Source organism: Lichenostomus cassidix, chromosome 15 (genome assembly GCF_008360975.1).
Source record: "Lichenostomus cassidix isolate B80296 chromosome 15, HeHo_3.0, whole genome shotgun sequence".
NCBI classification, from domain to species: Eukaryota; Metazoa; Chordata; class Aves; order Passeriformes; family Meliphagidae; genus Lichenostomus; species Lichenostomus cassidix.
In genome coordinates, this window is record NC_139496.1 from 288,148 (window position 1) to 314,578 (window position 26,431).

The 26,431-nt window shown below is 40.7% G+C and overlaps 1 protein-coding gene and 1 long non-coding RNA gene across 3 annotated transcripts in view; one reads left to right on the forward strand and one right to left on the reverse strand.

The window, feature by feature from the left end:
- LOC146430081 (uncharacterized) overlaps positions 1–26,250 on the forward strand; it is a 175,837-nt gene extending 149,587 nt beyond the window's left edge. Inside the window, exon 3 of the long non-coding RNA XR_014855250.1 lies at positions 20,456–26,250. This is a non-coding gene — a long non-coding RNA (uncharacterized LOC146430081). The remainder of the gene's footprint in view (positions 1–20,455) is intronic.
- Positions 1,165–26,431, reverse strand: part of ADGRD1 (adhesion G protein-coupled receptor D1) — a 121,043-nt gene continuing 95,776 nt past the window's right edge. For both annotated transcript variants that reach the window (XM_085075352.1, XM_085075351.1), the window contains 4 exons: positions 8,465–8,591; positions 7,243–7,284; positions 5,321–5,413; positions 1,165–4,681 (listed from right to left, as the gene is read on the reverse strand). In XM_085075352.1, coding sequence (XP_084931478.1) covers positions 4,586–4,681; positions 5,321–5,413; positions 7,243–7,284; positions 8,465–8,591 — 358 coding nt within the window. In that variant the 3' untranslated portion in view covers positions 1,165–4,585. The remainder of the gene's footprint in view (positions 4,682–5,320; positions 5,414–7,242; positions 7,285–8,464; positions 8,592–26,431) is intronic.

A 26,431-nucleotide genomic window follows, 5' to 3' on the forward strand; every position in this document is an offset into this window, starting at 1 on the left:
GAACATTTCAGTTGCCTTTGGTATAGGTAAATGAGATAGCCTAAAGCAGCTCTGTTGGGAACTGTGCTGAGCAAATGGAGCATCAGCCAGAGAAGGTATTTGGTGAAGATCCATGGAGCAGCACTCAGAACTCCCTCATGACTCAATGTTCCTGTCATGTGTCAGCACCTGGGGAAGATGCTGATGTCAGTGGCACATTTAGGGCTGTAATCATCCTTGACAAGATGAAATATGGCCTCTGAATTCCAAGAACATATGGGATTATTGAGAAGGAAAATTGTGTGAACAAGGGCAATTATAGCAATAACTATCCATGACATACTGCACGGAGTCAGCCAAGCATAACAGAGATATAATGAAAATATTTTTAAAGGCAAACATGATGTAAGCCAGTGCCAAAATGATCTAATTTATTATTCTGTCATGAATGATAAATGTTAATAACCTCTGTGTTTCACAAAATAGCAAGAAAGCTTTCTTTTATGTATGCCTTGCTACATGATTTTAAAGGATACAAAGGGAAGAAGGTTTATTGAAAGAGGATGAGAAACCATTCTCACTAAATTCCAATCTTTAATTTATCACCATATAATTGCTCTAGTTATTTCTCCACACCTCACCACATCTACACACCTATGCAGCACAGAGGAGGCACCTGAGTCTGTTAATCATCACAGAATGAGCTCTAACCTTGAAAAAAAGAACTGCAGCATTGCATCCTGTGCTGGAGCTGCTTGGTCACTGAGATGTGACATTTCAGGATTTACATTCTTTTCATAGATAAGTGTAATAGTAATAAAGTTTTAATTCAAGATGTATTAGTTAGAAACCCATCACTTTTGACCTGCTGTGGAGTGAAATCATTCCTAGAGCAAACCTTCAGTCTCTGAGGCACTCAGGCAAGGCCTGAACCTGGTTCTGCACTGGCTGGATAAATCCCAGGAGTTCTCTTTCTGCTGGTGGGGCTCTGCACATTTATTCTCTGTTAGAAACTTTAACAAAGGCATTGCCTGCACATCAGCTCAGCACACCCAACACAGACAGCAGGTCCTTCAGGTGAGCAAAGCTCTGCTTGGATGTTTGCAATTGCACTGACAGGGAACCTTAATTGTTACGCTGTTGTTTATAATCCATGTTAAAAGAATAATTTTAACAAATACAAAATTCTTATAGGAAATTAGGATTTCTTATTTATTTGAGAGAGAAAAAACAACAAAACTAAATTATTTTACTACTTACTGGCAAAGTCATTCTTGCTACATTACCTATTTTTAAAACTCACATTTCATTCAATTAAGCTTTCATACCATTGACAAAATGATGCTGCCCAGAAAAAAGTATTGTAATAGCTGCTATATACAAGCCCATAAATAAACTGCAGAATTTTCAAGCTTCAAAAGACTGAGGACAAGAAAAGATTGTTTAAAGATTCATTTGAGCATTTCTTATTCAGTACATTTGCTGCATTCAGTACCAACAAAAACACTTAGAATCAAACGAAATGAATGGATTTCAATGGCAACAGAACACATTTGTACTTCGTGGGGATTTTTACTGGTTTATCAAAACCAGAAGAAGCCCCAGGCCCAAGGCAGGGTTATAAATTCAGTGCTCCAAACCTCATGTGCCATGAAGAAGACAAACTGCTCCACCAGCAGCCACATTCAGCAGCTGGAGCAGGGGAAGCACAGGGATGATGTTATCCTCAGAGCATCTCAGGAGATACAGGAGGATGAATCTCCCTCAACACAGAACACTGCAATGTCCCATTCAGAAGTACGAAAACAAACACATTTGAAAACAGAGCATGTTTGGATGAAAAACTGATTTAGCCATTTGTACTGTTGTTGGTATTTCACTTGATTTTTTTTCAAAGGGACCTTGGGCAGTCACAAAGGTGACCAATACACATCAGCACAGAAGGAAATGCACACAATGGAAATTGTGAAGAGGGGAATACATTTAAAAATTAAAATTTAAAAAAAAAGCTTGTATATATTGTCTGGTTCATTCACAGAACTTTGTACTATAATACAATGATTAGAAGAGAAATTATCAAGGAGGGTTTCAATCTATATTTGTGGTCACAGTGTAAAAAAACCAAAAGCAAACCGAAAAAGCAAACCCACAACAAAAAATTCATATGCTCCAGTATAAAAAATATGCTTAAATATGTTGTCTGCACACAATACAAACTCTGAACTCTGTTATCACAGTACTGTTCTCTTCAGTCTCCTCTGTACATTCCAAGGGCTCTGTCTACTGTGTCTTTTGGGGGGCAAAAAGTCATTTTCAGTCCAAGAAAAGCTCAGATATTTGCACAGCTGTAAGACAGAGCAATGCAGAACAGGCTCAGAGAAAGCCATACACAAAAGGCAAGATAAAGACTCAGCCATTTACATATTTATCTTTTACTGACCCTCCATTTAGAATTGGTTGTCAAAGACTGGAGTTATTTAGCATTAGGAAACATGAGATTAAAGCCTATATATTTCATGCCTGTATCTGTGTGGTATGCAGTTCTGCTCTGTTCTAGCTGCAGAAATCCAGCACAGATCTGATGTAACTAAAATAATTTCTGTAGAAGGTTTTAAGTTGTAAGCCTGATGAACCTGGGTGTGTTCTGGACTTCCTGTTTGGGGATCACACCAAGTCTTGGCTAGGAAGGGGAAAAGGCAGAAAAGATTGAACCAAACTGACAGAGATATCTGTTTTTAGTGCAGGAAGGAAACATGGACAAAACTTGTTTTGGATCAAACAGGAATTAAATGCATTGAGTTTTTCTAAACTTTCAATTCCATGTCTTTTGGATTAAACCACTAAATTCAGGCCTAATTGATGAGTGTTTTCTGTTCCCTAAAGATCAATTTACTTTCATTTTACTTTTTGATAAATTTACTATCCAATAGAAAATGTCCACTCTGCACATTAGGGTGTAAATTCCTTTTCTCTTAGAAACCAATAGCAGATTCACTGGGACCAGAAATGGTCTGAGCTGCTGAAGATACAAACATTTAATTAAGGTTAAAAATACCCAAAGCAAAACATCTTAGCAAAGCACGAGGTTGAAGAGTTGCATATTTTCCGCCTGTTGTAGTAACTTTGATAGCACAGTGTTATCAGGAAAGTGAATTATCTAGTGAGCTCTGCAGACCCAGCCTGTCACAGGAGAGCTGCAGACCAGGCAGAGCTGGGGATGAGCAGTTGGGGCTGCAGCTCTGGGAAGTGTGAGGAAGAGAAGGACCTGAGCTTTGGGAATCCCCCTGGAGACCTTTGGGAATCCCTCTGGACACCCTGGGTGCTGAGTGAGCCCAAAGCAAAGCTCCTGCTGGCCCTGAGCACAGCCAGGACTCCAACTCTGCTCTGCTCTGGCTGGGAAGTGCATGTTTGGCACAGCTGAGCTTCCCCTGCCTCATGCTCCAAACACCACTCTGAGAACCTACAGAACACTGGTCAGAAGAAAAATTACAGTGTTTTTTCCCTCCTTAAAGATACTTCATGGCAGTACTAAAGCAGAAGCTACTAAATGCTGAGCAGAGTTTAAAACCACAAAAGAGACTGCAGAGACCTATTTAAAAGCTGTCTGCAGGAAATAATACATGGACTTATTTGTAGGCTGGCTGTCTTCACAGTATATCAGTGTGTTACATCTTTGTGGCAGGAATTCAGTGTCTGGAAATGACCAGGAAAAGGAGCAAGATAAGTCAGAGCGCCAGGTTTTGATTTCTAAAAGCCACAGTGTGTTTGCAAAATGCATTCGATGGAGAGTTGCTGATTGCATCCTGAAGCTGCAGCAAAGCAGAGGAATAATTTGAATTGTAATGTGTCAGCAGACACAAATCAGCAATAGAGGTGCTGTGAGCTGCTGTAGGACAGCCTGAGCCATTTCTGCCTCTGACAGAAGATCTAAAATACTAATAGGCCACAGAGAAGAGATTTACACATTGCATGTGCTGTTCATGTGCACAGAGACATAGTGATTATTAGTTTTGCTAATCCACACCCACGCTGGAAGTGCAGGAGCTGGAACCTCCTTCTCCCTCCAGTCCTGGCTTCCTTGTAGTATTTCCATTAAACATACTATGTATTTTGAATCAACTTCTTCACTTTGATAATTGGATTCTGTAAGGTAATAAATGTAAACAGAGAGAGCACAGCAAGTCCAGAATAGCCTCATTACAACATCACAATGGGAAGCATTTCATTTTAGAGCATAAAAATCCATCTTTGCAGAGGTATGTTGCTGTCCCTCAGTTCTGGGAGCTGGAATGATTCAGAGAGCAATAAGCCCTTCTTGCGTACCTAGAGTTTTCATCATTGCTGACAAAACCATCCAGTGTATGTTTGTGTTGGTTATTTTTACAGATACTGCTAATAGCCAAGTGCTAGGATGTGTTACAGTTCTCCAGGCAAGCAGACGAGGGCTATTTACTCAACAAAACAATATGGCAATTCCCAATTCATTAGGCAGTGATTTAAAAACCCCAGTTTTCTACTGTTATTAACAGTGAGAAAAAGCTGCTGGACATGGTGTCAGAGGTCCTGAATGTATGGCTTGGTTTTCTCTGAGGAGCTGATATTACTGTCAGACTGCTGATAAATCAATGCGGTTCGCTGAATTGGTGCTTTTATCCCAGGTGTTCAGCTTGGTGGGAGTCGTGCCTGGCCTGTTCCCAGTCATCTGGAAAATAAAATAGTATAGAAAATTGATTTATTTATTTTGCCAAGCCACTCTTGCCTGGATGAAATAAAAGCTCTGAAGCATCTATTTACATTACAGTGTTGTCACAGGGTCTTGAGAGCATTTGCCATAAAGGATTTTTTAACAGTTATTGCCAGGATCTAAGGTGATTGGCAACGATCACTTAATAATACCTATCACTTCAGATGGCTGGTTCTTTATAAAAACAAATGTCTTTTGTCTCAAAACAGTTTAAGGAGAGCTAGGAAAGGATATTCACGTGTTGGCTTAGGAGTAAGAATGTCCTATTGGAGAACCACCATCATCAGAGCAATACACTGCCAAATGCTGCTGGAATGCACAAGTCCATTTCAACTGGGGAATTGACTTAATGAACCATATCCAGAGTTCAAAAACTGTGCTTACTTTTATTTGATAGTTTACCAGAAAGCAGAGTTTGTCCTTTGCTTTCAAAACAGATAGTGTAGCTGCAACTTAATGCTGGCTGATTCCACCTGTCCACACCTTCTATCAGGTTAGTATTAAAAATACCATGTGCCTTCTTGTTCTTTCCAACAGAATTTGATGTGGAACACACTCAAATACAACAGGGGTTAAAAAAAAAGGAGAAATACTTACAATGTCTGAATTGAAGGGCTTCACATTGATGTTGCGTGTTGAGCTGCTGGTGAGGGACCAGACCTTGGTTTTGTGCTTAAAGGCAGCTCTAACCTTTGGCAAAAACAGTGAAACCAATTCAAAATGTTGTGTTTATTTTCACAGGTGCAGCCTGCAATAATTTCCCCTTTTCCTTCCTCCACATTACTGTCACTGTGCTAATAAACAACAAACAATCCACCCCTATACTTTTCTTCTTATTTATGGACTTATTTTAAAATTTAACCTTTATTTCAACTAGCCTTGTTTTGAATACAGAGTCTTGTGTAGCCTCACTTATATTTCATTTCCTTGGCAAAATGTCTAAATTATCTGGGTAATCCCATCCTCCCAGATTTCCAAGGTATGACTGTTACCATTCATCTCATTAAAAAAAAAACCCTAAAAGCAAGATCCCAAAACTGTGGAGCACATAAATATACATCCTCAGCATCTGCAGCATTGATTTGAATGATTTCATAAGGTGGACATCAAGGACATCTTTTCAGACCATCTTGACCCATTCTCCTGTGCCTCTTTATAATACATGTGCATTTCTGTCTGGGTGAACTGGAAATAAAGATCTTTTTAACCCAACTGCTTCTATACCCACTCTACAGATGTTTCTTTAGTATATCTGAGTTTTACTTCTCAGAAGGAAATTCTCAAGAAGAATTCCCTCTGTTTAGCTAAAGGAGTATTTTAGATGTGCACAGCCTGTGATGGAGTCAGTGGGATCTGCTCTCCAAAAATGACAGCTCACATCAGCTGTGTATGGTTTTGGAGGATATAAATTCTGAAAGGTTTCTGAATTTAATTTCTCGTGAGGTTCCTGAAAAAATGACAGCAGTTCAAATATTTGTATTTGATATAAAACATTTGAAACATGAAGATTTCTAAGCCTGGGGGAGAATAGAATAAAGAAATATTTCTCCTCCCTACCTTTAACCTGCCTGCTTAATTTTAGTTGATTTCAATAAAGATCAAGAGTTTCACAGTTAAACCTGACTCTCCAAACTGATTTTGGCAGAGATCACATCACTGAATGCTCTGAGGCTAAATAGGCTGGCAAATATGAATAAACAATAATTTCTGCACAGAAGGGCTGGAGTGCTGCTGTTTCACAGGTTATGGGGCAGAACTACTTATTAACACTCAGAAAAAAGAGCTGTGGGAGAACCAAAGCCATGAGGTCTCCACTGAGCTTTCCCTGGCAGCGTGCTGGAAATGCTTCTCATAAAACCCATTTCTGATCAGTAACACTTGTTGCTGAGCATTTTCTGCTGTCTGCCATGGAGGAGAGGGTGCTGCAAGCCAAATTTACATCAGCCTTGCCTTGGCTTTATCCCAGTTGCTCTGATGCAGCCTTAATGCAAAAAGATGCCTCAGTCCACTATGAAACCTGAACTTCCCACCAAGAAAAATACCTGGAGTATCTTCTACTCAGTTTGGTTTCCCATTAAGGACTGCATGAACAACATCCAAAAGTACATTTTGCTGAGAACAGTATTTATTTTCCTCCCTGGAACTGCTGCTATAACAGAGCCCCCAGCAGGGACTGCCAGAGTGAGCTGCTCCTACTTTTTAAGCATCTTCTTCTCGAAGTGCAGTCCATGCCCTGCTCAGCCCCTCCAGCTCTCAGATCAGCTTTTTCCTTACACTTGAATTGCCTCCTCTTATCTTTGTTCTTTGTTTCAAACCTTTCTCATGCTAATTAAAACAAATGTCAAGCGTGGGTCAAAATGCTGCGAGTCACAAAGCCACCGACAGTCATGTATTAATTAAAAGAAAAAGCAAATCAGTGACATAGCAGGCAATGATAATGGAGAAAGTCTGTTCTTGCTTCACACAAACGTGCTTTGAATTTGGTAACACCAATTTATTAACACCATTTAGCTACATACCTCTGAGTTCAGAAGACAGTGAAACAGGAACATGAAAAATCCCTGAAAACAGAAAAAAGGGAGAAGGGTGAGGTCTGGCTGTGAAGAATGAAATACAATAATGTGTTTCTGTCAGTAGTGTGCAGAGCAGGTATCAGGCAGCTGGAGCTCTAAAACATCAGAGTGCACTAAACCAGAGTGTCCTGAGTGAAACTGGAGAAACCTGCAGTGTTAGGTTACTCTGAGGCTTGTCTGGAACCTTTCCTGTAAAAAGACACCTCCGAAACTTTGCTGTACTAAAGGAAAAATCTGGTTAAAAATGTGCAGAAATTCTTGGTTCAGAACAAGCAGACAACTTTTTGCTTGTGGTTGCAAAGACCAAGGCAGAGGGAAATGCTCTTCAGGAAACACCAGATTGGTATTTTTCAGATTAAAAAAGCAAGGTATTAGCACTAGGAAAATTTTCATGGTAGAATTTTGCTGTCTTTGGGTTTTAGTCCAATGCACAGTGAAAAGGTCTCATCCCCTTCCCTCACAAAGTAATTTTATTTTTGGGGGGAGTATTCAGCACCAAGAGTGCTATTTCACTCTTTTTGTGTCCAGGGTGCTGTTTGTTCCCTAGACAAAGCATTTACAGGAGATTATGTTTTCCTCCTCTTTGAAACCTCTGTTTGGGACAGAACTGTAACGTGCCTGTAGGTTTATGCCTCTACTGAAGTGTCTGCTTAAAGCTAAGCAGATGCTCACATTCCTCCTTGGACAAAGCTATTTTTTCTGGATTGGTGTGCCAAGAAGGTGAGGGTTGAGTTTCCTGCATGCAAGAGTCCTGTGCAGCACAGGGAATAACTCCACTTTTGATCTTTCCCATAAACTTCTGTTTGCTTTCATTTAGTCTCAGTAATGAAGCCTCAAATTGGCACTGAAAAATTGGCCTGGTATTTCTACTGAGGAGTCCTGCCTGTGGTACACGGTGCTGGAAGAATGAATTTCATTTCTCAAACTCAGTGCTGTCTCATTTATTTAATTATTGCTGCTGGAAACACCAAGGAGTGGAATACAAGCTCTGTTCAAACAAAGACAAGCAACTGGCAGCCCTGTATGGTCAGTGCAGACTTAAAAGACAGAGGAAGGAACACAGAATAAAATGCAATAGGCATAAACATGTGAAAACATTACTAATGATTCATTTAATTGGATCTCAGCAGCACTTCTATAGCCATAAATTTTACCACCAGGTACTTACTTGTAGTGAATTGAAAACAGCAAATATATACTGAAATACTAATGCGTGGGCATTGACAGCCAAAATCCCAAAGATCCATGAGCTTCCCAAGATTGGTAAGAGAACAGCAACGGCTTTAGCTGTCAGTCTGTAAGAGAAAATGAAAATAGGAAATAAGAGGGATTTTTGCCTAAATGGGTTATGTACAAGGTGTTTGTTATGCACAGGGTGTTATGGTGGAACACAAATTGTAGTGTATCACCCAATTAAATGATTACAGAAAGTTTTCTGCAGCAGCTGAATTCTGTGAACTGGATTTATATAAAGAGTGAAAAAGGAAACCACAAAGAAAACAAAGGCAAAAGGCTGTAAAACAGCATAGGGCTCGGTGAGCAATCCTTAGCTGGTAAGTCACACACCGGTTCAGTGAGCTCTGCACATCAGCTCACAGCACTGGACAAACCACAAGCATTCCTGGTCTGTCCACTCTGCAATCTCTCAAAAAACCCAGCAGTCCCATGGGGCAAAACATTCCTGCCATCCAGGCACTCTGCCTACACAGCCTAGAGCAATTTCTCCTGCTGAGGTGGGATAGACGAACCTTTGCACACCTGGGCACTGCATGTTCAGTGACAACTGTCAAAGGACAAACTCCTCCTGGCCAGCTGAGAACAATTTTGGTGGCACAAGACAAAAGCCCAAAGGAGGGACCAGTCCTGGTGTGAAGCATCCTGGATCAAAAAGGCAGATCTAATTCCTGCTCACCACAGCACCACAAACACGCAGTTAGCTCCTGTTGTAGCCCACGGGATTCCAGCACATGCTTAAAATTAAGTGTTTAAAGTATCTCAGTGGATTCAGTCTCTGTACAATTATAGATAGAGGAGCCAAGAGGAGGTAAAGGAAACAGGGGTAGTGAGAAACCAGAAGTCAGTCCCAGCTTGCTAAAGCTGCATTTTTTTAGAAATGATCAGATTTCTATTTAGATGGAAACCCATGCAAGAGAGAAAGCTGTTTGAGGGAGATTAATGTCCTGCTTGTGCCTGGTGCTCCCTGGTACAGATTAAAGTGCACGTTGAGAGAAACACACAGAGCTGCCTGACAGGAGACTGCTTGTAATTACAGCAAACACAAAACAAATGAGAATTCTGTAAAGCACAATTCAATGAAGAAATCTTTTAATTAAACTTAGAGAAAAGATGTCTTGTCCATTTCAGTGACCTGAGCACACACTTTATTATGTCCTTGACTAAAAGTCGGTGAAGTTTACAGGAAAATCTGGGACAGGGAAGCACCTGGAATTTTTGTTTTGGGGTTTTTTCTGTATTGATTCATATCTCTGTATGCTTGGCCATGAATATTTCTGCACAATTCAATTTAATTCTGCAAGGATTTTTTCAGTCAGAAAATGAAAGAGCATCTTAAAGCTTGAGGTTCTATTTAAATGTAAAAATGCATTTTAAAAGACACATTTTTAAAGTAACTTATACAAGCTGCTTTTTGTGAATCAAGGATGCTTTGGGGTTTTTTTCTCTGTTAAGACTGGAGTTCGTCCCCAAAGTCTAAGATAAGGTAAGATGAGATATGCTCCAGCAGAACAGCTCTTGCCAAGGGCTTTGTGCAGAAAGAGCTGGAAGTCCCTCTGAGCCCTTGGTGGCTCCAGGAAAATACATCTGAGCAGGACTGGGGGAGGCTGGGGGAACATCTGTGAACATCTGGAAGGTGGATGAGCTCCATTCACATTCCAGGCTGCTTTAGGCATCCTTTCCAGCCTCAGTCAGCAGGGATTAGTATGCCCAACACAGCTACACTTGGAAAACTCTCTTCTTTACAAACCAACACAGTTTTTTCTTTTATTCCTTTTTTTCCACACTGTCCATTTTTATAAAATTTTCAGTCCAGTTATATTTTCAGAATGTAATTTCCCCAGCTGTTTTGTTGCCAAAAAGTTTCTATTGTTTCTCTTTGAGTCAGAGCATAGAAGGTTTTGTCTGTAATTTGTAGTTGGGGGCAGAATAGAGTCAGGCATTCAGTTTCACTATTTTCAAAACCATTCTTCCAGTCTGGATTTTCAGAAGCCTTTAACATCACAAATGACTCATACAATTTTTAAAATCATGTTTTAATAAAGATTGCTCTGTTTTAAGCCCAGAGTCCAGCACATGTGCAGCAGAAGTCCATAGCTAAAATGGAAATACAACCCAGACATGGGATTTCCCATGCAAAATATTAATGTTTCATCACACTCATTTAGAAGAGCAGCCATGTGAAAGTGAAATTCATTTAACACTATCTAAGGGTCAGCTTTGCCTATGATTCACTTAAATCTCATTAAGTCTTTTTTGAATTTTTTCCTAGTTATTGCACAGCTTTCTATGCTTCCATGCTTGGAATTTCCTCCAGAGTAGGAAATTATTAATTCAAGGTGTTTATGAGCTTTACTTACCAATCAAAGGTAAACCAACTCTATGGTTCCTGGTGCTCTTTTATTTTCTTCCACTTACCCCTCCCTTTCCTACCCTTGTTCCTTTTTAATCTTTGAACTTTAAAAAAGAAAAATACTAACTGTAAAATGCTGCATCAGAACACCATTAAGGTAGCAAGGTTTAAAAAAAAACCCCTTAGAAATACAAAAGTTAATGTTCCACTAGGTACATTAATTCTGACACACTGCACATACTTTATTTTTTTTATTCCCATTTTTCTTTGCTACATGAATATTTTAGTAGATTAGTTCTAGTACACTAAGATATAGAGCACAATCAAATAGATGTTGTTTTTGGAGAAGGAATACTTCCTCATGCATGACTTAAGCTGTGCAACCTAAAAAGAAATAGTCACTGGCATCAATTGAGCTTTATATTGTCTATAAAATGGTGACATGTAGCAATAACTTGGGGCTGGGCTGGGCTTGCTTGCAGACACTGAGGTTCAGCCCCACCAGGACTTCATAAACCTTACTAGAACCTTTTTCTTGTGCCCAAATGTGTCAGAAAACAGAGTGGGCACTGAAATTTCTCCTGAGTGCTCCTTTCCATGCTCTGGCCTTTGGAATTAACAGCCTGTTTCTCACAGACTTTTAGAAGCTCAGATATTGTCACTCTTCTGCAGTCTAATAGCACCAAGAGCTTTTTGTCTCTCTGCATCTAAACAAACTGAAGGATCAGCCCTAGAATTAATTCACTTGGAACAAAGCAAATCCAGCACAAAAGATTTCTCCTTTCTGTTGTTTCATTTTGCCATTTTATTTTTTTTTTTTTTAAAGTATATACCTGTCATTACTTAGACAACTGGAAAACACAAGAATACTTCGAGTCTGATTAAATTTTTATATCTGGAGTTTATGAAGAAGCCTTTGGGATATTATTAGCTGCACATAGCCTATCTATCAATTCAGTCTGTGGTTTAGGGTTGTTCCCACTCTGCCCCAACACCAAAAATCTCTTTTGCTGGGTTACAGAGATTGCTGGAGCTCTGCTCACCAAGAACCACTTTGGCCAGACTTACTCAGGTTGGTGAGGCTGTTCATGGCACAAAGCCATCAATTAGTGCTGCTAATTGACAGTTCCACTCCTGCTCGGTGCCCTCAGCCCTGCAGGGCTGCTCTGCACATGTGGCAGCTCCTGCACGTGTCCTGCTCACCTGAATCCTCTGTCACAGGGTCACTGTGGAGCTCCTTTGAAAATCCTTAATAAATTTTTCATCTACGCTTCTGGCAAGAACAGCATTAACTTCACCCATTAATTGCTAAGCTGTTCATTTAACATGAACTCACCCCTTCAATCACCAGTTGAAGAAAAAAAGTATTTTTCTTCCTTTTTCCTGTTCTTGGAGTTGAATTCTAATTCCTGAGAAGTAAAACCTGCTCACCAGAGACCTTTTCCCCTCAAAATGTCTTCAACTGGCTTTTCTTCAGTTGCTTTTGTTTTGGCTCTCACTTCAGTGCAGGATTTTGATATCTTCTGTATATCTTGCTGAGAGTCAGGCTGTTAGCCAGCATTTTCATCCAGCTGAATCAATCAACAGGGAAGTTTTGCGAGATGGATAATTACCATAGCTGCATTGAAGCCCTGATGTGCAACAAGTCCAGGCTTCAGCACCTCTGAGATGTATTTTCATTACCAACACCATCTAAAATGAATGCACAGTTACCAGAGCTACCAGGGACTCTTTTCCAAGAGCACTTTGGGTCTTCCAGTTGTACTGTGTTTGTGATTGGTGTGGAGCAGCTCTGCTCAGTTGTGATTTCTCCCTTTCCCTGCATTAATTGCTGCCCTGCTCTGCCATGGCCCTGAGTCGCTGTGGATATCTGACACCAACACACAACAACCACACTGACACCTCACAGGAAAGAAATTCACTGCTTGCAGAAAGACAACTTTATTGCTTCTGAGAAGGGAACCCCTAATTCACAAATCAATTTTACTGGTTCTATATGGAGCACTAATCCTTTTAAGACTTCTGACATCCACTTTTCTGTCATGATGCCTGCTGAAGTAAGAACTAAATTAAGACCCATATGCCAAGATTATATAATCACTGGAGGAAATGCTGTCTAAAACAGAGCAAAAATCCTCCACCACAATTCACAGCAAAAGATAGCTTGTCAAATATGTCTTTTAACTGAAGTTTCTCTCTTGTTTCTTGAACTGTCTAGTCACTTCCAGCAGTATCTTTTGTGTTTTATATAAAAATAAACAAGTCCCCAAACCTGTGACTAACATTGCAGACTCATGGCTGAAAGTAATTACTTTGGCTTCCGTTCCCCATTCTTTACAAGTAATGTTCACTCACCCTGAGCTGGAAGCTGGAGAGATGCTGGGAAACCATGTGCAGCATTCTGACTGCGAATGAAAATGTTTTTCATACAAGTTCAACACCTCTTCCCCTGCTCTCCCCCCTGGCTGTGCTCAGGTGACCCCTGAGGCCATTGCTGTGAGCCCTGAGCAGCCCAGGAGCACTCAGTGCTCACTTGGGCACCAGAGCTCCCTCTCCTTACTCCAAGGAGCAAACCCAACACCGAGAGGTGTAGGTGGTGAGTTGCCACCAACGTCAAACAAACTAATGGAAGAATAATGCTGACAGCTCATATATTTCATGGAAGTAGGCAGCAAATAGCAATAAAAACACAGAACAATCTCCAGGGATGACGAACAGCCTCTGAGTCCATTTGGAATCCAGAGAAAAGCTCCCTTGCACTCCTCAAGAAAAAGGGAGTTTTGTTCAGTAATGCATTGAGGGTGTTTAGCTGCTCAGCAGGGCAGACAAAGCACAGACTCAGAGTCAAATCCCTCAAGCTCCCTTCAAACTTAGCAACCAATTTGCTCCCCACTCGCCGTGGAAGTGACATCAGAGCAGGTGTGTGGCTGTTCCACTGAATGAAATTAGGCTCTGGACTCTGCTAGACATCCTGATCCAATGGGGAGAGCCTCCATCCTAAAGTACAGACGTGGATTTTACTTCTGCTCCTGACAGCGAGCAGCAGCTCAGGAATTCCTGCAGATATTCACATCCCTCCTTCTCCTCCTCCACTTTGGGCTGCATTGGCACTCAGGCTGATGGCACAAGGAATGTGCTTTAATCAGCACATATGGTGGTTTACCTAATCCTGGGTGATTTCTAGGCAGAACTATAGCAAATTAAAGAAAGGGGGAAAAGGGCAAAACTAATAACTGCAGAGGCCATTTCCCATTTTCTCAAATGTTATTTGCACTTTCAAAATAATGGTGTGAAACTGAGTAAGAGCTATTTACAGTCACTTCAGATCATTGCTTCCTTGTGGGTGTCATTTATAACCCAGGAAGAGGCTGCTAATCCAAAGCATTGTAGCTACACAAAAAAAATATCTAGGCTGCAACAGCAACTAAATTCAGATTGATTTTTGTCACATGGGTGGGAATGGAGGTAGAATTGCTCTTTTTCTGTCCCCCTCAGCATTTAACAGTCTATCCTCTCACCACAGACCCTCGCAGGAAGGCAGATGTTGCCAAAGCAGCATCACCTCTCACAGGCCTTCCCAAAAATCTAAAACTGCCTTTGGAAGGCACAGCATTTGCCCAGAATGGAGGAGGTCTGGGCTCAAATCACTCTTCTGCTGAAGGGATTGCAGTTTAATTTTTGCAGAAAAGCATTTTGACTCCCTGCTTGGTGCTCATTCTTGCCTGTTGAACCTGTTCCACTCATATTAAATAATATTAAATAATTAAGTATTCTCTGGCTCAGAGAGAGAAGGTGAACTCCACAGATTAGTCACAAGGCACTCCCTGAGAGAGGAGAGTCCTACCTAATCCTTGCTTTATTAATATTTCTGAATTTATATTAAATATTCAGCAGAGCAGGGACTGAAACTCAAGTCTCACTTCAAATCCCCATCAAGCCTTACAAAATTAAGGCCACAACCAAAAATGGAGCTACCTTAGGAATTTTAATACTGAGAAGGCAATTCCAGGGGCTGCAGCACTGACTTTTGACTTAAGCACCTAACCAGGGATTTAGGAATCCAAGCCTTACTAAGGCTTCCTGCAGATCAAGTCACTTGTCACCTCCATTTCTCCCAGATTCTAAAAATACAGAAGAAAAAACAAACTTCTGAAAAAACAACTGCTGAACTAAAACATGTCCTTCTCCTTCTCTTTAGTGCAAGTTATTAAAAACAAATATAAAGAATTAAAACATAATATCCCTGCAAGCTGAATTTTCAGTGATTTCCCCAGGAAAACTGAACTTGCAGGGGGAATTTTGCCATTATTTTTCTACAACTCCTTTCTCCTTGTTTTTAATACTAATTCTCTCATTGCACTGCTGCTGAGACAGCATTCTTTGTTTCTCAATTCCCAAGCCCAAGGTAAGTGCTAATTTTCCACTGAACTTTGCCATTAAGTCATCAAAGAAAATGAGAGCTTATTCTCCCAGTAAAAGAATGTTCCACATCCAATCAAGGAGTGTTAATAAATGGGTCTGGTCGAGGAGTAGCTGCACTCAGTGCCACAGCACAGCCACTTGTGCTGCTCTGATTCCCAAGGGACACCCAGGAGCTCCTCTGCTCTGCTGAAATACCATTATTGAGAGGTGCCTGAGCCACCTGAAGGAATGGCCTTGCTGCATATTTGTGTTTTAATCTCCAAAGCCTTGGGTGGCTCTGTGCTTGCTTTCTCACTCTGCTTCTCCTGAAGCATCACTTGAGCCCCAGGAGGAGCCCTGGTGGAGCAGAACATGCTTTCTGTTTTCCATAGCAACTGCCAAAGGAGCATGCAGGGTAAATATCTGCAGTCAGACAGACACTTGAGATGTGCTGAGAACAATCACAGGTGGGAGTGACACAATCCTTCCGAATAAATTCACAATCAGTGGTGCATTTCTTAAAAAGCCACGTACACAGAATGGGCTGATTTTTTGTTTCAGTCACAGGTTACACTTTTTGGAAGTCCAAGATATGTGGCTGCTGGAAATGGTTATCATGAGACTCCAGGAATGGATGACAGAACAAATTTCCCAGGAGTGGCTGTTGATGACCATGGCCAGAAGCCAAAATAATTAAATTCTCAGAAAATCATGTGGAAAATGAAAGCATTTTAAAAGGAAAAGGAAAAGAATTGGCCCTGATCCTTACAATAGTGAAGATTTATTCATTCCTTAAACACAAAAGGTTCACTTGCCTATTTCCTACAGTGTTTGGTTTTTCCCTAAAAGGTTCTGGAGTTACTTTATAGAACTAAGAGGGGAAGGGGAAAAGACAAGAATTTCCCACTTCCACTGCAGGTTTTCTTTAATAGTCTCACAAAAACAAATTGATTGGAAAGTCTGGAGGGATTCATTTGGGTTTCTTAAAAGAAAGTAAATTGCTGTTTTCTAACAGGTAAGGTCGTTTGGTTTTTTACAAGGCATGCTGTTCTTGAGGGCCAGTTTGTTCCAAAGGTAGGACAAAAGAGCAGCACTTTGTTCTCACAACCAGACACTGGGGAGGATTTGCTTTCCCAGATTTCCACTTTGCCATGAGCAAGCCCTGGGTTGAACAGGTGATGCTGTTAGTTTTGTCTCAAGGTCAAAGGTATCAAATAATTTACAAATATGATTGTAAAGTCAGTTATGGGAGCAACAAGGTAATCCACCCTTGGCTGCTCTGGACACTCTGCAAGTGTGAAATTAATCTAATCCTTCTGATTCCTCTCTGCTTCTAACAGACCTAGTGCCTCACTCTGCATGGCCTCAGCCCAGGAGAAGGCACTGTGACAGCTCATTCCCAAAAACCTCATCACCTGTCCTTTCAAGGACAAGGAAATGGAAATGTCTCCAAGGTTCAGATCCTGCCTGTGGGTAGAGCAGGCTAGATGTGATCTACTTTTTTCTTGCAACACTTACACCTAATTATTTCTTCCACTGCAGTCTCCATAGTCTCCTTTTCCCAAACTCCCACTGCAGGACTTCTTCCTTCCCATACAGCTTTCTGTGCAGACAAGGTCTGTGCCTGTGTCCCTAGGCATATTGGCAGCGTGAGAAATGAATCTACAGCAGCCCAACTCTTACTAATGCTAATTGGCTAAATCTCTGCAAGTCATCTTGAAACAATATTCCGAAAATTAGTCTTATTGTGCTATTTACAGCCATCTCAATCTATTTTATAGCTATTATATCATGCGGTGAAAATCTCTGTTTTCCCGGCAGTAAACTGAGATGACAGACCCAGTGCTAATAAAGAAGGATTGTCAAATTACACAAGTTATGAAAAGGACCTCATGGTGTTCCCTTTTCCTTGCGTAACAGGAGATGTGGAGGAAGCATTCATGACTGGAATACTGATATGAAAGGACACAGCTTGCTCAGAAAGGACATGCAGAGAGAAAGAAACGGTGTGTCAAAAACACAGACCTGCCCAGGGAGAGAGACACTAAAAGCAGGCAGACCTTTCAAAAATCTCTGTGCAAAAAGAAAGCCAAAGGAAGCAGAAAAGTGCAGCAGTGCACATCTATTTTGGCTTGCCAGACCAGGAGGGTAATGTGGATGAAGCCTTTTTCCCCTAAAAATTTCCAGAGCTGTCCAAAGCACAGGATTAGATGTTAGCACAGAGCTAGCTTCATTTAATTAATTATAACTATAATGAAACAGTTTATAGAGCTGTATTTAAAACTTACAAAGCTGCAGTCAGTGATGAAAACCCATTATGATTAATTTTGTTTTCCTTACTCTTGGATATCAAACCAGGAACATCACATGATAAAAATGCTAAGTAGCTCCTACTCTGTGCTCCAGCATGTTGGGGTTTGAGTTCTCAAAAGTGTGGTCCTTTGGAAAGGCTGGAGGCAAACACCAAAAATTATTGGTAATCTAGAAAACGTGGGCTGTCAAAAATGGCACAGGCACCAATCTGTCATTTCTTAAACTGTCCTTGTAGAAACATCAAGCTTTTCAATAGAAAAAAAGCTTCTGAGTTAGTTACTCCCTGAAGAGACTCAAATCTCCATCACCAGATGCTTTTCCCAGTAAAAGTGATTGTATTCTACACACATTTCAAAACTGTCAGAGGCAATTACACAGCCATTTACCACTCCTTAGCTGACAAGTGGCAACAAACTCCACAGCTTGCTAGTTCTATAGCCCTGGAACTCCCAGAAAAAGCAGCCTTCTCTAGGAATCCACAGGTTTGGCAAATATTTCTGCCTTTCAGCTTGAAGTCAGTGGGACCCATATTTTAATTTAGAATGACAAAGTAGCAATCATGTCAAATCATGCAGAAAATTTATGTGGAATAACATTCACCCCCTGAGGAGCTGAATTCTGAAAATGATCTCTTGACCCAAACAGTCTCAGTGACCCTTAATTATGCAACGATATCAACAGAACAATCATTCTCCCATTTCCATGGCAACAGCAGCAGCCAACAGCAAAGCGACCAAGGTCAAGCATATAAACTGAGCAAGAAAAGCCATTTTCTGTGTAATGGTTCATATGAGCCTTAACTGCAGCAGTGGCAAAGAAATAGCTGCATCCTTGCTTGATCTCCTGTCTCAAATGGACATATGGGGAAAAAGAATCAGGATTGTGAGGATTGCTTCAGTGCAGCTGCAAACCTCTGCTTGCTGCTGTTCTCTGCAGTGCTGCTGCTTCAGGGGACACTGCAAACCAAACCACAGCAATGCTGACACGAGAGGAGCTTGGTTTCTGTTAAACTGGCACCAAATGCAGACTTTGAAGTGTTTATCCAAGTTAATGTCACAGCTGATGCTGCATTCCTCCCAAGTGCCTGTGCCTCCTTTGGCCTTTGGGACAACCTCAAGCCTTTTCTTCAGCAAGATGCTGCTGCACTCGGGCACAGTTGGTTTCCACACACATTAAGAAAATGAAAAATAGACTCTGTGGTCATTTATTTATTTAAATTTCTGAGCTGAGGGTTTGCTAATTAATACCATACATATTTATATGTGTCTTATTGCTTCTTACTTTTTTCAGCGAGGAATCTGCATCACTATGCTACTCACGTGAGGACACCCAAAGCTGAACAACGATGTTCTGCTACTCTATTCAGATATTCCCTAGTTTTTTAGTATTGTTATTATTGAAATAAGACAACTCCCCTGGGAGGGCATCTGGAGAAGCTGCACAAGACTTACTAGGGATGAGAAACAGTAAAAACCAAGGTTCTTCCTGGGGTGGTTACAACATCTGCCTTTCAAAACCTCACTATTCCTCACGTTCTCATGCTTTCAGTTATCATCTGACTTAACTGCCTTTTTCACTATTTCTAATACTGCTCCAAAAAAAAGTGCTTTTTATCCAGTTTCATTCATTAAAATATGTTTCTGCCTAAATCTTTTTCAATTGAAAAGAAGTGGGAATAATGCTCAATTTCTATCTCCAGAACACATGTAACAAAAATATTGTTAATGGCATTTTATTACTTACCTGAAGACAGCACCTAAAATTTAAAAGTATTTTTGATGCTAGTATTTTTTCTTTATTGTAATTACCTATATTTTCCATTTATTTAATTTTATTTTCAGAGTGCTTTACTGGGAAAATATGTAAATCACACTTAGCTAAGAGCTGCGTCAGACTGCACAGTGATTTACGAGTTGCTTAAATAACATTTATATTCTGCCATGCCATAACTATAATATTTGTTCTTATTATTTTGCATAGAGCTGACACAGAGTTCCAGGATTATAAATTGGAACCAAAGATGTAAATGAAGCAGTTCAAGCAAAGTCTCGAGGTTATTGCTGTTCACAGGGAATTGTTCATTTTGTGATGAAGAACCAACGTTTAATTGTTATTTTGGCACCAAGCTGTGACTCATGGCTCTGTCCTCCTGCTAGCAGCACTTGCATGGCTTAAAATCAGATATTAAAAGACTGGAAACTAAATCCATCTAGGACATTTGAAAAACAAATTAATGTGAACTTCAAAGCTATAGGTGTTCAAAGCCTGAAACTTTCTGCTGTTATAATTCTAGAAGTAAAGGAGACTAACTATCCTTTAGACAGCTTGGCATCAGGGAGGGGCAAAACGGGGACAATGGCACGATTATTTTATCTTTATACTCAGACAAAACAGCATCTTTTAATTATGAAGCTTCCCCAATATTTTGTACCAATCTGTTTTGTCTTACTGCACTTCCCAACACAGAAAGAAATAGTCACAAGTGTCAGAGCTGCTTGTTCCTTTGGAGCCAAAATCAACAGGTCCTGGAGCAGCAAATCCTGCTGAAGTTGTAGTGAAAACTATTCCCACCAAGGACCATTTTGGCTCAGAAGGAGACAACCAAGAGCAAAAGAAGCTGTGGAAGGGCTGACAATGTCACCTCATCCAGCTTGGCCATGAAACAGGGTTGGTTGTCCCTCCTGGCAGCAGAATCAGAACAGGCAGTGCACAACCACAGGTGAAAGCTGCTCAAAGGCAGCAGCTCTCCAGCTAATCAGATCCATTTCTTCCCATCTCCCCTCCCACTACAGGAAGCTGAAAGATATTTGATTTTTTCCCTCAGTTTAAGCCTGTTGTCCTGTTTCTCTTGTTTTGCAGAGTCGCCTCCTCTCTGCAGCTATGCTTTACCTACTTCTAATCTTTAATACTCCTCCCCAAATGTGCCTGAAATGCTGCTGAACAATCAGCACACAGCCTGGAGCCTTTCTGCAGCACTGTGACTCTCGGCATTGCAGTGAAGAAAGCACCACCATTACTGTCATTATGGTCTCTAAAAGATTAGCACTTCCTCATTAATGCCCTCATTGGCAGCATTCAAACCCATGTTATTTTTAGTCTAAAACCCTGACTCTAATAGGAGATACCAAACTGCATTTGTATTTGTCATATTCAATGAGCCAAAAATTTAATTAGGTTGAAGACATTATCATTGGCAGTAGCACTTCAGCTCACTAGTTGTCACTGCTTAAATACTTTCATTTTAATTATTTCCTTTATTGCCAGTCAACTCTCCTCCTTCCAAGAGTTTCTGTGAGGTGCATCACTCATGCTGTTTGAAGCCATGTTCAGTGAACACAATTCCTTACACACAGCGAGAAAATGTGAAGAAAAGGAAATGCTGAAAGCAGATTTGGCTCAGTCTAACGGATGGCTCTCCTGCAGCAAATGGAAAAAGCTCTTTTCTTCGTCATTAGTCACTCAAACACAGGTGCTCCCTGTCTCTGAGGGCTGCACTGCATCTGCCACCCCGAAAGGCACAGAAAGGGTTTTCTAGTGCTGTGCATTTTGAATCCCTGTGGACTTTCAGAACAGCTTACAGATTGTAACTTGTTCCTCACCCCTTGTGGAAGGAGATTAAAAAAAAAAAGTTCTGTAATGATATCACAAAGAGGTGGAATTTAGTTATGGAGGGAGATTATGTATCTCTTTGGCAGGAGAGCTCTCAGGAGAGCTTCAAGCAATGCTGTGATGGACAAGTGCATTCTGTGAAAATGAACAGCTGGGAATAATCCCTAGAATGAGGAGTCTTTGGACACCAAATGACACAAACCACAAATGGAATCACAAGAGCGAAATGCAACAAATAGAGAGTATTTTGCAGAATAATAGGTGATGTTAAAGCACCGAAGCTATCAGCCCTGACTCCCAAGATTTGTAGAGGCAGAAGGTGACTGGGCTGAAAGGCTGCTGCAATGTTTATAAACACAGCAAAATACCGAGGCAGAGCCATGGCACGGAAAGGATCAGTGATTAAATGGATGAGCAATTTGCCACAGCGCTGGTGCTGCCGGGATGTAATAGATGGCTTTGCAAAGTGCTTCGGAATGGCCAATTACTGGGTTACACCCCGCAGATGTCTGCAGCTCTGAGCTGCTGGAGGACAGCCCTCTGGATTTCCACCTGTCAAAGGCAAATGCTTTCTCTACGGATGTTTTTTATCCCAAATATCCAAAGCAAGGAATAGATTTGCATTACACCTGCAGACGTTTCAGTTTCACGTGAAGGGGGTTATGATATATTAAAAAATGCAGAAGGAACTAACACAGCAGCTTACGTGACTTACTCACAGTGCAGAGATTTTCTTGAGTGCCTGTTTTGCTCCATTCACTGCAGCTACTGCCATTTGTTCCAATTTTCAGTCATTAATTTAACTAAACAGAAAACATATTTTTCCAGTGGAGAACCATTTTAGTATTTCACTGAGTGAATACTGAGCTTTGAGGGACAAAGAAAATAACGAAAGAAAGAATAGGTTAAAAGGCTAAGAAATATTTCTAATTTTACTGTAATTGCTTTCTCCATGGATGATTATGGTAGCTATCACTTTTGGTTCACTGAGTGCTGAAGTGTACACTTTATAAAAAAGACAGAGTTTTTTTCCAAGTCATTGGACCATTTCAGAGTAAGCAGTAAGAATGTATTCAGTAAGAGTTGGACTTGGCAGTTTATTCAAGAAAAGTTAATGAAACTGTCTCGTCTGGACAATGCCATGCAGAAGTGAGCTGGGAAATCACAGGGAATGGATGAATGTGGTGTCTTTGCTTCTAAACCAAAACCACTATTCTGCAGCAGAGACGTGCTGAGCATTTCTTCCTCTGCTACACTTAATATCAGTCAGTGCAAAACAGATCTTTGAGAACTGATATTTTAACCCTTGTAATTGAGGGAACTCAGGCAGTCAAATGATCACCTGTGGTAAGTGAAATCAGGCAAGAGTTCTCCCCTGGGGAAAGAAATGTGCACATTTCTAACACTGACACATTGACGGTCTTTTTTCACTGTACAGAGGGAACTTTCCATGCAAAAAGCACTGAGACTTTGAAAGGGTAGAGCAGTAAAAAAGAGAAGTATTTAGACCCTTATAAGTTAATGAACACACTGAGTAAAGTCTTTAGATGCAGCAGAAATAAGTAAGAAAAAGAGTTCAAATGGTTCATAACTCAGAAATGTAATCATGTGCCTTTTCAAGCACATGAGCAATTCCATTAAACTAATCTGCTTTAATTGCATTAAGCTTAGAGAGGCTACTCATATGCTTAAACTCAAACGTATGATTAGTTATGTCCCCAAAAAAAGAATGGATAATTCAAACAAATGCTGTATGTATGCATTTAAATGTTTCAAGGTATTAGATTCAGCATTCTGTAAACGAAAACATTTAAATTAGGTTTTTGGCAGAAAATCTTTTTTCTGGATGCAAAACATTCTCATTAAGCCACAATTGAATTATTGCTCAAAATTATTTTGCTGGGAGTCAATAGCTAATCCTCTAATAAAAGGTTCAAGTATAATCAATCACAACTAAAGGAAAAGTTCATATTCTATATATGTGTTCGATAGGCTTAAAAAACAATACAAAAAGCATGTTCTTAAGTAAATCCAAGTAATAAATAGGAGATAATAATAATTCTTTGCTCAGCTCTTTCCAGTAAACTGCTCTTGCAGAATTGAAGTTTCAGACACTAAAAAAGTAGCTATTTTCACACACATAGAAAAATTACTACAGTGACCAAATACTTACTGTTCAGACTGTCACAGGAGTCTGTTATGCATTAATTAGTGTCGCTGATCATAAGCTGTTTAATTATATTAATTTTGCTTTAAATTACTGGCTATTTTGTAGTTTATGTATCATAAAAACTTCCTCTTTTATGTTGCTTCTTAAATTTACTTTAGGGCCACTATTTTTATTCACTTTAAACAAACAAATGACCACACCAGTAGCTCTGAAACCAGAACAAGATGTTCTCTGATGTCTCCTCTGTGACAAGCAACATCTGAACCCAAAGAGGTCAGTGAGCCAATAACTGCACTTTGCTCCAGGGGAAATGTGAATGGGGTAGATGAATAATAAATTAATTTAATGACAAAAAAGGGAATTTTGTTCACAACTGCCTTTTCCGTTTTGGCCTTTAAACCTGAAGTTTGACAGATGCTGCCTTAGAGCAGAGCTCTGGCTCACCCTGATGCATCTCCTGCAGTCACGTTTCAGTCGGCATTTGAGAGGACCTGTTGCCATATGGAAAATCAGGAACAATTACTCTAAATAATTACATCAGTTTATTGCTGTTTGTTGCCAAGAGAAACAAGCCTTGTTGGTAATATCCATTTGCATTGCCAAGTAACTTAATTTTTCAGGAACTAAACATGCTCCAGCACTAGCACTTCTCTAGCAATAAATACTCCTTCTAACTGATCCATCATGACTCAAAGTGCCTCTTTGTTCTCACAATTTCCTAAGCTAATTCCTGCTCAGCTGTGGCTGAACCATCACACCTAGCTGGAGACATGCAGAGATGTCTCTGAGCACAGCCTGGGTTTCCCCTGCCCTGGGGAGGAATCAGAGCTTTAGGGCAAGGGAGATGAACATTTAACAGATGACATCAGCTGCAGCAGGAGCCTTTTCTCCATGGATCAGGAGTCCCCTGGACATGGTGTCAGCTTTACTGAGCTCTGCAGTTCAGGGGAGATGAAGCCAGGTCAGGTCCTCTCCCAGCAAGCCACCAGCAATGGAATTCAATCCTTGTGAGAGTAATTAAAGTTTCCCCATGGCAGCACAGCCTGGCGAGAGGTGAGCCTGAGGAGGAGCCTTTCCTGTGGCCCTGCAGGCTGGCAAGTTCTGAGCACAGCAGCTGCTTGGCTTTGGACTCTGCAAATCCACTGAGTCAGGTGCTTGCAGTGTGATAGAAGTGCTACCTGAGCCCCAGGGACAGAGTGGCACTGGCAGCTCCCTGGTGCTCCTGCCAGGGGCACTGTGGTTGTTCCTGAGCCAGCTTTGCCATCCTCTCAGTTCATTATCTCCTGTACCTGTCTGACCCTGCTGGTTAGGTGCTGTCATCATCCAAACTGCTGCAGACAGCAACTCACTGCCTCTCATCGCGCTGTCCACTTCCATTTCAGTCCAGCTAGAACAGACAACACTGAAGTCTCTCTTTTTTCCTCTCTCAAGTGTATTGGACTGGGCAGGCTTTCCCTGCACAGCCCCTTGCAATTCTCATTTTCTGCCTTTGGCTTTCTGAAACCACAAGCACAGCCCCGAAGGAGCCACTTCTGCCTTCGGTCCCACCTGACTGCTGCAAACACCTGGGACAAGGTGACAAACCTTTCCTGCCACCCCAAATCACCTCGTGCAGTCTAATCCAGCTCTGTGTTTGGGAGAAGGGCCTGATAAATTCTCCCTAGCCCAGCCCAGCTTTGCCCACAGCCAATATTAATGAGCTGCAGTGCTCACGGATGCCTGGCAGCCCTTTAGCTAAAGCTCACATCACACAAAGCCTTTTGCAGCCTTCAGTGATTCCTGCCTAAGCCACTTGAACTTGTTGATTCAAAAACTGCCTTGCAGTCCTCGCTGACAGAAACCTCACAGAAACGACAGAGCTCTGTTTTTCTGATTGCTCTGTGTTGTGTCAGTGATTTGTTTTGCTGTGCTTATCCACCCTCTCAGGTTAACAACCTGTAATCAACACACGGGAACCTTTAATGCTCCGAGCCCTGGGGATTCTACACTGTGACAAACACTTCTCGTGCACCTGTCAGATCAGAGCCCTGCTTTGCTTTGTTCTCATGTTTTTTGGAAAATGTACACAAGGATTTCACACTAGACATATAAACCCAGGGCTACAAACCCTTATAATTATGTTTTTTTCCAACAGACCAGTTACTTTCTCCATGGCATGCTCTGTACATAACACTCTAATTCATCATGCCTCGTTGCTGTGTTAAATCAGGGTATAAATAATGATTACAGTATCTGATTTGAACACATATTTATGCCCTTCTAATTTCAAATTTTTGAGGACCCATTTCTGTAAGGATAGCTACAGAAGAGCTACGTTCTATGTTCTGTTTGCCTTCTATTGCATTTTGTTGACTTAATTTAGTTCTGTGAGGAAAACTTCTATCAGAGCATATTTCCACTGCATAACTTAAGGATTTAATGTTTTCAGATTTATCATCCCTCTGATTATCACTTTTCTCCACTTTCCTCCCTGTCACTTTTGTTAGGTTAAATCCTGAAACTGTAATGTGAAAATTACTTGGCACAAAGAGCATCTCTAACCAGATGTACCAGGGTACCTGGAGAAGTCACATTTTCAGTACAGAACTACACCATTCCAAACCTACAGCTGATAATATTCGGTCTAAGAACATACACTCCTCATTAAAGGGATTACATCTTATTCCCAGACCAATTATTCATAAATTGATTCACTTTTGTGTACACACACAGTTTTAAAAGCCAGTAGTATGTGTAGTTAGAGTACAGTGTGAATTGAATCAGTTCCTGGTAACACAGTAAAACATTGAAGTACATGGAGCAATCTCTGTAGCTTCTCCTGTACTTATGGAGTTGTTTCTCTGTCTTCATACTTCCAATAGTCCATAAAAATTGGCATTGACAATATACAGTTATTTGCTTCCTAAGTTTCTATATTTCCTTCGTATTTCTGAAGGTCACAGAAACTCAGCCAAACCTGAAGCAGTCATTTTAATTCCCAGTCTTCTCATTTCACTACAGTGTAATTATCTTATAGATTTTTGTGTAGACTTATTTACTGTTTTTCTTTTCCTGTT